Genomic DNA, 12,269 nt, shown 5'->3' with positions numbered 1-12,269 from the left:
CCACACATTTGATTTAGTTTCTATGACAACATTTGTCATCACCAAGCTAATGATTATACTTCATTCCCTCTACATACAGTGTGATTTTATTCTGCGTTATTCCGCTGACCGTTAATCCACGCTTTGGTTTTCACATATCTTCAGCTGATCTTTGAAGCTGTTTATCCCGTCTGAAACCGCAATGTCGAACAAAATCCTTTTACAATTGGACGAGTATTACGATCTGCCAACAACTGGTGCATTTAAGATGGGTCGATCTGCGCTCTGTGACGTGATATTGAACGACACTCACGTCAGCAAAGTACATTGCAGTTTGGGCATTTGCAGTAAAGATGATCCCAGTTCGAGGTACGTACGTTTGTTGGAATAGTATTTTTTAAAATTGTGTAAGGTGCAGATATACAGGACAGATTTTCGCTTTGAATTATTGTTGTTTCGTCCTCAATTCGACACCATAATGACTAATGGGTTATTTCGGCAATTCAAGAGTGACAGAGTGAACTTCCGGCTTGACAGGATCGAGAAACGGATCACAACAAGTGAACAGGAAAACTCGACTACAAAAATCTAAAAGTTTTTTAAAGGAATTTAGGATAAGTGGGGATATAAATACCAAATAATTAATTGAACAGCTACTGAACAACCAAATAAACGAGGGTTAATTTTAGTGCTTGGCGTTAAAAGTATTTTAAAATTTTTACAGTTGTGTGCTTAGTGACCTGGCCTTGGATGGCAAGAGAGGGTGGGGGTGACCTTGTTTTGATACAACCCTCACTACTTTTCATAATTATGTAAATGCTAACTAGTTAAAGCATAAGAGCAGAGTGTTCTACATATGAAAAGCAATGAGGTTTGTATCAAAACAAGGTCAACCCCAGCCTTGCTTACAATCCAAGGCCAGGTAACTTAGCACACAACTGTAAAATGGACTATTGGCCCAAGGAATTTATGTAATCTGCCATAGGCATTTAATAAAGGACTGTAATATGTAGTCATTAGTTCGTCCTTTATTGTTCCTGTAAGCGAGTACAACCCACCCACCACTCCCGGTTTCTGGGTTGTTACGAGCAGCTGGCGGGCGGGTCTTCAGATCACAATAAATCTTGATATACCCCAGCCAGCTGAGTCTTGTGTGTGTGATGGTAATTACAGTCAAACACTGTGTAATATGACCTTCGACACACCTCACCGTTTCATCTCACCTCACTGAGTAGCCATTGATGGTAAAGGTAATTTCCTCCTTTCCGGGTGCTATCTCATCACATCAAATACCCAGTATTTCACATGTAAGAAAACACTTGTGAAAGGATAAGATCTGATCATCTTGTTATAAGCCATCCCTCAAACAGTTCTAAAATGATTACCAATTTTTTTGTACTACTGTTTTCGAGAAGTTGTTTTTCTTTTGAAACAGTGCTGATTCAGACGTCCAAGTGATGATATCAGACCACAGCTCAAATGGGACATGGATCTCTAGCAGTAGTGGAAAGACAAGAAAGCTTGAAAAAGAAAAACCCACTTTGCTGAAGGAAGGTGACGTTATTTTCCTGACACGTTTTACTGTGGAAAACCATGAGGTTATTGCATACAAGTTTCATTCAGTTCCATTTCCAAGACTTGCCAAATGCATTTACAAAATAACGGAAGATAATGCGAATATGCTCCAATCTGAGGAAAGAAATGTTCAGATTTCTAATAAGAAAACAGGAAAACTAGTGCGAAACGTTTGTGAGAGAGAAAGGACAAGTAAATCTATGGATGCTAACAGTAGTGAAATTTGTGCAAATGCACCTGTTGGTAGAAGAAATGGATCGCCAGATTCTTTATCTATAAATTATAAAGAAAGTGATGTTGATAAGGAGAAATGCAAGGGCAAATCAACATGCGCCGCTGTCAAAAATCAAAAAGAAAACTCTGAAAGCAATGATTCAGAAGGGTTGGAAAATGCATGCACTGATATAAAACCAAGTGCTTTGGATTCAAGTGTTTTAAGCCACCAAAGCCCATCAAGCTGTATTGGAGAAAAAAGCGAAAAAAGGCCAGATATGAAAAGAAAGTACAAAGCTGATGAACAATATGCTCCGGCTAGAAAAGTGAGATTCAAGGACCAAATTGAAGAAAATTTCGACCGGTTAGGATCGCCTACGATTAGAATCCCTGATAAATATGATGAATGTTGTACGGAGAGCCGCAATATCCATGTGGGTGCAGCTACTGATTATGCCAGTTTTGGTGCTGCTGGCAAAGAGAGCTGCACTTCGTTTACAAAGGAAAGCCACACCTTTGTTAATACTTCTACCCTTGATAATTGCCTACAAAGAACCAGTGATAAAGTTGAAGGTCTAACCCATCTCGACGCCTCAGTGGTGATGAAAGAATCAGAAAACTTACCTTCATCATCAGGAAGTCTATCAGAGTTGACTGAATCTGCCAAAGGTAACGAGAAAATATGTAATTCTCCGGCAACGGGAAACACAGCTACACGTGAAAAAACTGATCAGTCAAGTGGTATTGATACATGCATGCCGTCTGCGGACCACACAGACAACCGGTATGACAAGTGTGTTCACTGTAGGAAGCTGATTCCGTGTGTCACTATTTCTTTACATGAAGCTATTTGTGAAGGTCTCAGTCAAGAAGTTAAAAGTCAAGATCACGTTCCGTTATCATTGCTTCCCCTTGAAACTTGTTTTTTTCAAAGCAAAACTAATTCAGAGATCCAGAGGTCTGAGAAAATGACCACCCGTGGTGACGAAAATGACATTAGCGGAGCACGGAAGCATATCCAGGATGGGATTGAAGACAAAGATACAGTTGGTGGGGATAGTGAAAGAGCACTGGATGAAACATGTGCAGAGAAAGGTCTTGAAACTTCAAGAAGTTTGAGAGATATTTCTCAAGGCATTTTAGAGAAGTGTACTGGGTCCGTCGAAATCATTGGTACATCCGCTGTTACTTGTTGCGGATCCGTCAAACCTGAAGAGATCGGAATGATGAAAGAGCGCGACATGAAACAGAATGAAATATGTGAGCAAGAAACTCTTGAGATTACTACAACCTTGCCAAGCACTTCTCAAGGCGTTGTTGGAAGTTGTACCAGGTCGGAGATTATTAGCACATCCACTATTGCTTCCAAATCAAATAAACTTGAAGAGCAGCTGATGGCAAAGACACCAGCTTTAACAGAACGACGTGATCAAGAGGAGTCTCTCAGTGATCGAGAGACTGAATGCGTTCCACCTCATCGTAATCCACCCACACTTGAGAAAGACGAGTCGAAAGAAAGATGCACATTCTGCTCTACGTTATTTCCATTGCCAGAGCTAATTCTCCATGTTTCCATCTGTTCTAAGATAAGTGCAATACCCTGTACTGACTCTTCTGACACAGAAAGTCAACACGAGGCATGTCCTTACTGTGGAAACTTATTGGATGTATTGGATCTTGTGGAACATGCTGAACACTGCAAGTCGAAGCTTTCAACTATGATCAACACCGGGGAGAAGGGGCAGGACAATCTCCACCTGTCACCACCGGTGGAAAGGAGCTTTGTTTGTAGCTCTCAGGGTGGGGAGGATGCTTCGATGACGGACAGAGAGCTCTGCCCAAAATGCAACCGAGAATTTGCCTTGTTAGAGTTATTAAGCCATGCGGATGAATGTACAGGAGAACGACCCAGTACAAGCTCAGGTTTAGAGCCTTCTCGAGGGGATGGCAATGGCCTTCTTGATAGCAGTCATGCTGGACGGGGCTCGGATAAAGTTGTTGACAACAAAAGTGAAGATAAAACAGGTAGTAGTGGTGCGGGTGTGAACTGTGATCGCTCTGATCGAGGTGAAAGCAAAAGAAAGGATCTTGTTTCCTTGAGTGATACAGCAGGCATCGATAAAAGTAGGGGCAGTTATGACAGTGGAATCCATAGAAAATACAATAAAGATTACAGTGATTCTGATGGTGAAGGAGATGCTGCTGATGAAAGTGTCAGTAATGATGACACAAGAAAGGAGGATTTCGAGAACAATATTTCTAGAAGTACCTCCAGAGAGGATGATAAGAGCGAAGATGGCGTCGATAAAGAAAGTGACAATGATGATGTCACACACAAAAAAGGTGCTGATGATGGTAATGTCGTCACTTCTGGGGTCCATGGCAACAGTCGTAGTGATGACAAAAGTAGCATGTACGGTGATGACGAACTGAGTGCCCCCAAGGGCCATACTAAAGATGACGATCGTGAACATTTTGGTGCTATGGAAACTTCCGAGGACGACGTGGAGAGCGATGAGTTTGAATTCTGCCCGAACTGCCGCAAGCTTTTTCACCTTTCTCGCTTGATCGAGCATGCCTCAACCTGCACTACTAGTCTTTCAGCTTCTGAAACGACCTTAGATTCGACAAAGATTTGCTCTGGGACAAGCATTATGTCAGAGGCGTCCACATTGACTCCGGTTGTCTTCAGTGACTGCTCCCATTGTGGAGTAAGATTACCTGTAGATGTGATGGCTGTTCATTATCCCAGGTGTGCGAAGTTGTATGCGGCAAAGAGGAAGAGGGACAGTGGCGAAGGCTGTAGCAGATCTGAAAAAAGTGATCCTGCACATACCCCCGGGCCTTTTGATCGCATAGATAACTTAACCAGCAGAGTGACACTTAAAGATGAAACGAAAGAGAAACGCCCAGCAAGCGCGTCAAAAACGTCTACCTTGAGTGGTTTTACCACGGTGTCAAAGACCGAAGTGGGTAGCTTAACTGGTGATAGCAGAGATGCAGAGAAAATAACTAAAGTTGTGTTGAAGAGATCATCGTCCCCGCTGGAGTCTTATCAAGACTGCGAAGAACAGTGTATGTACTGCTTGAAAATGTTTGCTGTTGGTCTCCTTGTGGAACATGCCAGTGCTTGTGCAACAGACAAGGTGAAGCATTTTCATTTTGTCATGTCTCAAATATCCAAACAAAGGGCTTCATTTTATACTGACAAGATAAATTAAAGTTTGATCAACGTTTTCATTGTTTCTTCTTTGCCTCAGGCTGCTGGAGAAGACTTGGAGCAGTGTTGTTACTGCTCTCAGATCTTTCCCTTGAACGACCTTATCAATCATGCACAGAACTGTGATCAAAGAACTGCCTCTAGTAGCCAGGTTTGTCATGATCAGTCACCGCTGAAACATTTTCCAGCAGTTTCTTTTAAAATTCCTGTAGTTCACTCGACTGAAATGTGAGTCAGAAAATTTATTAATGGCCGAAATGAGGACTTGAAAAGTTAATTTGCTCAGGCTTGGCGTTCTCGATCGTGTTCGGGCTACTGTCGCTGTTTTGCCGCAGTTGACCCCAGCCGCCTAAATGGGCAACAAGTAACGACACCAGCGAGCAAACGGTTATGTAGGTTATTAACTGACGTTGTTACTTAAAAATTAAGCAACAACTTACGCAACTGGTGAAACGTCGGAACTGCTGAAGTCATCATCTACAGTCACTCACAAACTAGTAACCAAAGGCAGCAAGTCAAGGGTGGATTTGCGGCAAATCAGCTGTCCGTCCCGAGTTTTCTCCTGTTTGTTTCTAAAGTTTCGTTTCCGTTCAAGCTGCCGTTGTCAGGAAGTGTTTTCGAACTGCACAAAATCTCCTCCACGAGGAGCGCCTATATGAACTATCATCCAACCCAGGGGGAAGGTGGATGGGATGGGTTAAGTAGCAAAAAGTATGGTATTTCTAGTCACTAGTTAGCTTCACGCAGCGAAAGCTATTATAAGCACTGCAGGAGCTACACTGACAAATCAATAACCGAATTGCAATCTGTTTTTTGTCGCACAGGAGGATGTTTCAGCTAACAGCCAGTCATCGAATGGAGAATTGCTAGAGAGATGTATGTACTGTTTCAAAGACTTCCCTGTAAGTAAACTGATCCGTCACTCACAGAAATGCGATGGCGACATGTCAGGGCCGAGAGAAAGATTCCAAGGCTTCTTACCTTCTGTGCATGACGTAAGTCAAATGGGATGATATCCATAAATTTTATTCATTCAGTTTGTGTTTTTCCCCCATCGGCATAAACTGGCACACAATAATAGGCCATTTCCGAGTTGCTTTAAACCTCATTGTTAAAGCGAGGCCAAGTGCAAAGTTTTTATTATGAAAATAAGTTTCATTCACATACAAACAAAACTAATTTTCATATGAGAAGTTTTGCACTTCGCCTCGCTTTCATAATGAGGTTCAGAGCAACTCGGAAATGGCCTATTAGTATTTTATTAGGTTGATGACAAGAGTGAAATTACGTATCTGCCGATGGCAGTAAAAAAAAAAGTCGTTTTTTTTTTAGCAGAGGCGTCATAGCTAGATGAAAAGCCATACGTCCAATTACAAGCTTGCAGTGTGTTATAAGCGTAGGCACCAAGTACGTGAACTAGCTTGTCACTAGTATCCTCGTTGCTAGGCGACTCTCGCTCTCAAAGAGTTTGAACATTCGGCGACCCCCCCCCCCCCCCCCACCTCGTTCTACACGGGCTATAAACCATCCAATGTTTGTTTATAGCAATTTCCTTCGCTTTTTAGGTGTGTTGCTTTTTTTTTACTGGTTAATTTCAGTTTGTTTCAATTCTTTTTATTTCCAGTTAAGTGCCATTTCGTCATTCGCCATTTTGAATGATAAGCAGCAAGCTGCTTTACAATACGTCATTTCGCGGTCGGCCCAGGACTCTAAGAAGGTTTCCTCGGGCCTACTTGCACGAGTTCAGCGCCTGGGTTACAGCGAGCATGACTTAAACAGGTATGTATACCCTGCGATAAGCATGGCACCTTTAGAATAATTTTCGACCATCTTCGACGAAGTCAAGGTATAATCCTTAGCTTGGATAAGTTACCTAAGTGAGAACCAAATTCATATCACGTACGTTTTCAGAAATGTGATAGAACGAGTTCTATAAAGAATCGTAAAATGGAAAGCGAAGATTACTCTTACTAATCATAACACACGAAAAAAAAACTCAATGAACCAATCAGGACTTGGAGGTACATGCAACCGGCTCTATCCGCTGGAAAATTTGGTTTGTGCTCATTACACGTTTTAACTAAACTTTCGCCCATGAAAATCCCTTCCTCCCGACTAGCTTCCCCTGGGTCTCCGAGGATGGTTCTTAGTTTTTGTTTCTTCTTCTTAGGACTTTACAGTGGGTGCGCAGTGCGGCACCGATAATCATCCACATCGATCTCGATAAAGTGTTAAAATTTCTAGTTGAGGACTCGCACTATCGGAACCAGTTTGAGACTGGAACTAGCGGTGGCTCAACGGACTTGGCAGCTAGAAGATCCTGGGAGGTGAGCGTTGAAGTCAACCCCCTCCCCCTCGGGGAAGCATTCTCTTGTATACCCTACATCGCATATTGGTATGTGTGGTCCAAAGGATTGAGACAGCTTGGTTTTCAAAATAGGATATGTTTTGTCTATTGCCCTAAAAAAGGAATAGTAATCTCCAACTGCGTTGTTTTTGTAGAGACCAAATCACCGTATATGTGCCTAATTGTTTTGTCTTAACAGGATCGGATCTTCAACGATTCATACAAGCACAGCAGTCCCTCGGAACGTGTCAAATATGGCGTGCTAAACATAGGCAAGCACTGTAGCTTAATATCGTTATCGAATAATTAACACACAACGAAATATAACACTCGCTTCCAGGAACCCGATGTTGATTTTTCTGAAACTAAAAGATGTCAGGACAGGCAGATTTTGCTTCATGCTATAGAAAGCCATGTCAAACTCCAAGCGAATGGAAAGGAAAATGTCTTGAACCCACATCCTGTTATCAACTCACTGAAAAGTGTTTCTCTCGTTTTCTTGTGTAATCACGTTAGGGTTGTATTACGTAAACCATTTCTCACAGACGTGTTCAAAACCACAACCTGTCCTAGGATCCCTCTCCCACACGCCATTTTTGAATGTAGAATAGATCATTAAAATGAGCTGAATTTATTTTCTTTTTGTCCACAGTTGGTGATCCTCGAGGAGTGAGGAGCTGCATTAACTATGGTGACTCCTTTCTGCAGGTCAGGGGCATTATGGAATTTCAATTTCGTTTCTTTCTTCTTTTTTTTTTTTTACTCTTCAGCGTACTTTGTACCTATTTCACATGAGAAAATTATTTCTTGTGTGAGTTTGAGGCTGGCTGTATCCGAGCTTTGGAAGTTTAATTTGTATCTACTAGATGAGGATCAAATTCTCGTGTGTACGACAAAACTTCACGGCCACCCAACGAGAACATTTTTAGCAAAACACTTTAAATGTTGTCTCCTGTTTTCTCAGATCGTTTGGTGACCTTTAAAGGCATATTTGTGTAAGCTAATATTGTTTGATTTGTTTGGATGTTTTAGCTGAAAGTTTAAAGCTGGTGACACACGGTTCAACATTTGTTGACTAACAAATGCTGCATCTCCTGTTCAACAAATGTTGAACAGTGTGTCATGCAGTGTTGAAGGTTGAAATAGGCCGTTCAACATGTGCAACGTTGTTGAACGCAGTTGAACGAAATAGAAACGAGTTCTATTCCGTTCAACAAGTGGCGCCAACCAATCGTTTTCCAGTCTCAAGCTGGTGACACACGGTTCAACATCGTGCAACTAGCATTTATTGCTCAACAAATGTTGCACGATGTTGAACCGTGTGTCACCAGCTTGAGTCGAAGAAAGTTTTAGGAAACGGAATCTTATCTGCTGAATTTTCGAGCACGTTGTTGGCTTGACGAAAATGCTAGCTGACCTTACTTCGCATCTTTACCTACATCTTTGCCGCTCCGAAAAGGAAAGGAATTAGTTTTCCAGTGTTAAACGAAATTTTGAGCTGACACTGATTTTACCGAAGAAAGGTGATTAAGGCGTTCCTAACAGATATCCACCGAAATGAACTCGCGGTGGGTGCCCCTGGAATTTGTCAAGGTTTACTTTAACAAAACTGTTTAGAAGGTTATTCACCACAGAAGGCATTTGTCAAGGAGAACTGGTCGAGTAGAAAAACTCATGTTCACACGATTTAACAATCTCGTAGCCAGAGTCCGCAGGCTCTTTGGCCAACGGTTAGTCACCACTGTTCAGTAACTGACAGAACCGTTGTACGCCAAAGAAAAATGACTACCTGCAAAGGAGAACTTGTAGAGCAGCGAAACTTGCTCTTGTGATTAAACGTCAAGTTTTCTTTATTTTCAGCTCAAGAAAGTCCGTCTTCGCACCACGTTCGCTTCCATGGATACATCAGGAGTCGGAGTGAAACTTTCCTGTTGCGAGCATTATGAAAACGTTCTTCATGCGTACACTGATAAGGAGATAACCGCGGTAAACTATTCCGATTATTTGATTCTCTATGCGGTGTTTTTGCGTGCGTACAAACTAACATGTCATGCAGTGTAAGCCAGTATTTAGCGGGCACTCTCGGGAACCTCGCTAGTGGCCTCTTAGAGTAAGGTGTCCATGAATACAGGTAAACTATGCAATAATAGTTTAAAATTGTTAACTCTATTACATCTCCTCTTTTCATTACATTCATAATTCGTTTTTTTTTTAGGATCATTATTTCCGAACTGGAACAGTCAAATGTAAAACACGCTTTTTAGACTCAGGCAGTAATCCCATAATCTAGAAAGTGCATTTAAGAAGTGAAACACTTGAGCTCTCCGTTTGATACAGGTTTCGTGGGACAAACTGGGTCAATTCGGGTGTCCACGTCCGGTAGAGGTGTCCGCTGAGTAAACGTTCAGTACACATAGGGGTTGAGGGGGGGGGGGGGGGGGGAGGATTTAGGGACCCAAGCTGGTGTCCGCTTAATGCAGGTTTCTTTGTACTACAGTGATTTTCAACTTGAGTCGCGAAGTTCTAAATCAATTCCAACATCTCGCTTGTCTCTTCAAATGTTTTTAGATTATGGACGTCGCAACTGGAAAAGTTCCATTCCATCAATCAGATTGTATCTCGCATTACAAAGAGGTAAAATAGAACTTATACACAGTTTCAGTTTACATCCATCACGTATCTTTTAGACTGCGCCAACTGATGTATTATCTTAATGCCCCCGGCCTTCCCCCTTTTAGTTTAAGCGCGAATGAAAAACTAAAGTACTACGCCACTGGCTGGTTTCTAGCACAGAGCCTCAACCATCCGTGGTGCAACAACTATTATGCGAACAGGGTAGGGAAGAGTAGGGGGATTGCGGAAGCTGTCTTGCTGAACAAACGGTGGAGGAGAACCACAACCTAAATTTGCCAAAGTCATGAGCCCAGTTGCCTAAAGCATTTTAAGATAAATGCATTCCAAAGGATTTTACTGCACCTCGTTGTGTTCCTTGTCATCAATAAAATATAGCGCTTGCCGCCTGACAAAATCGCTTGGAACGAAGGGAACGACTCCAGAAAACTTCCGCTCATCTTAACATGCTTTATGCAACCAGGTCCAGGGCACCTGGAGAATGAAAAGAGAAAAAGTTGTAAGTATCTGTTACATTTACAACCCTTCTATGTACCACCATAAAAAAACCATTGAGCGCTAGCGGTTCGAATTTTGCTACAGGGACCAGCTAAGATGGAACACTCGCGGATCGATTTGACTGAATTTTTCTTTTGAAAAACTGTTAAAAATTTCAAAACGTTTTGTATGAAAACTTTCCTTGAGTGTTTTTAATACATTTTTGGAAAAGTGTTTGCGAAAACGAAATAAAAAAATGTTTACTCCGAGTTTTTCTTCGTAGCGCGTGCGCTTTGCCAGTACTTACAGAAGTGCTTTACAGTCGATAAATTTGCGAAAAAACCTTGATAACAAAACATGTAATTAACTGGCTTGTTTGGTCCTTATTGGGGCAATGTTGGCCTCTATCGACCAATCTTCATCCAATACGGACCTTACGCTTGTCCAGTAGCATATGTGTTTTATCTCCCTGCAGGTTCAGATTCATGGGCCAGTCAGCCTATCAGAGAACGTGGAATGTATCGTAGTGAACGCGCGTCACCAGGGAAACCCAAGGATTACAAGCCTTCTGTACCGCTTTGTGGAGCAAAATGAGTGTAACCTTATTTGGATGGACCCTGACGACTTGGCCGGAGCTGCGCCTCTTCCATTTGGTGCCTTGAGGCGTCCTTTGCCGGCTGAAGTTTCGGCTCTATCAAGACGAGGGCCTGTAAGCAGAGGACCTGCAAAGAGCTCAAGGACCAAACGTTGATATGAGCGCGAAATTTTGATAACTTGAATACGTGGAGATCAGATAAAGAGAGGAGTCTTCGCAGTTCTAGTTCCTCGTAACTGCCGGAGATGGTCACGAAAGAAACCAAACATGACAGAACGTGTGACACTCGCGGCGCGGAAGCTAAACACGCGCTCAGCGAAGAAAATTAGGCTACCGTACTTTTTTGCAATAAATGCCTTGGCCGTATATTATAGTGACAAAGAATTTTAAAAGTAAGAGTCAGGCATCTTGACAGTATTGTTAACGCCTTCTAATATCCAAAGGGTATCATTAAATACTCCGTCGTTATAAACACCGAGCAGTTGATTTTTCTTTACTATCCGGAGTTTGTTTGTTTGTTTGGTTTTGAATAGCCTATTAAAATGCACGAAAAACACTGCTCATTGATTTAGCATGTACTAATAAGAGATGTTTACTTCTTTCTTCGATGGGCAATATAGCAGTCCTCGTAAATTTTTGAACCAAAGGTTGGGAAAGCAATATCTCACACAACAGAAACAGTAACTGTAGACCAAAAACAATGAACTGCTGCTATTAATGGGACGCCAGTGATTATGAGGGCTATAGTATTTGCTGTGGGTTAAGGGGACTTGAGAAGCAGGGTGCCTTCATTTATTCACAGGTATTAAAATACGGCGAGTTTCCTCCTCATGGCGATTTTCCGCTTTCGCTTGCGTGTTTAACCTTTCACTCGATTAAGTTCGATCAGTTTAGATCAATATTTAGTTTGTGTTGATGCTTGAAGTGGCAAAAGCCACAACTGCAGTCATTATTTGTTGCAACACTACAGTTAACACCCCCAAGTAACTCACGTGCCTGTTACATAGCACGTACCCGCCCTCCGCTCTCCTCCAATGTTGTGTTCACAGCGTGTCTTTCACTCCTGCTCGGCGAAATTCAACATTGAAGAGGACAGAGGGAAAGAAAGAAGGGAACCGTTGCAAAAATTTTGTCTGAGCGTGCAGGTACAGGTCAGGTGAAAGTCGGAGAAAAACATCTTTTTTTCAAAGTCAGGGAATTGTACATGAATTCATAGGAAAATCTTAATCCTA

At 42.0% G+C, this 12,269-nt stretch overlaps 1 protein-coding gene across 1 annotated transcript; it reads left to right on the top strand.

Annotated features, from left to right (window-relative positions):
• The first annotated feature begins 110 nt into the window (after positions 1–110).
• Positions 111–11,513, top strand: LOC146462413 (uncharacterized). The gene is made up of 11 exons (XM_085085625.1): positions 111–348; positions 1,415–4,913; positions 5,028–5,138; positions 5,812–5,982; positions 6,612–6,766; positions 7,158–7,314; positions 7,534–7,606; positions 7,987–8,042; positions 9,195–9,320; positions 9,903–9,968; positions 10,918–11,513. The coding sequence occupies exons 1-11, from the start codon at positions 182–184 to the stop codon at positions 11,191–11,193; spliced, it is 4,857 nt and encodes a 1,618-aa protein (XP_084941751.1). The 5' UTR covers positions 111–181; the 3' UTR covers positions 11,194–11,513.
• The last annotated feature ends 756 nt before the right edge of the window (positions 11,514–12,269 follow it).

This window comes from Pavona decussata, unplaced genomic scaffold (genome assembly GCF_977016875.1).
Source record: "Pavona decussata unplaced genomic scaffold, jaPavDecu1.1 SCAFFOLD_188, whole genome shotgun sequence".
NCBI classification, from domain to species: domain Eukaryota; kingdom Metazoa; phylum Cnidaria; class Anthozoa; order Scleractinia; family Agariciidae; genus Pavona; species Pavona decussata.
The sequence above is the reverse complement of the archived record's forward strand: the minus strand, read 5'-3'. Positions and strand labels throughout refer to the sequence as shown.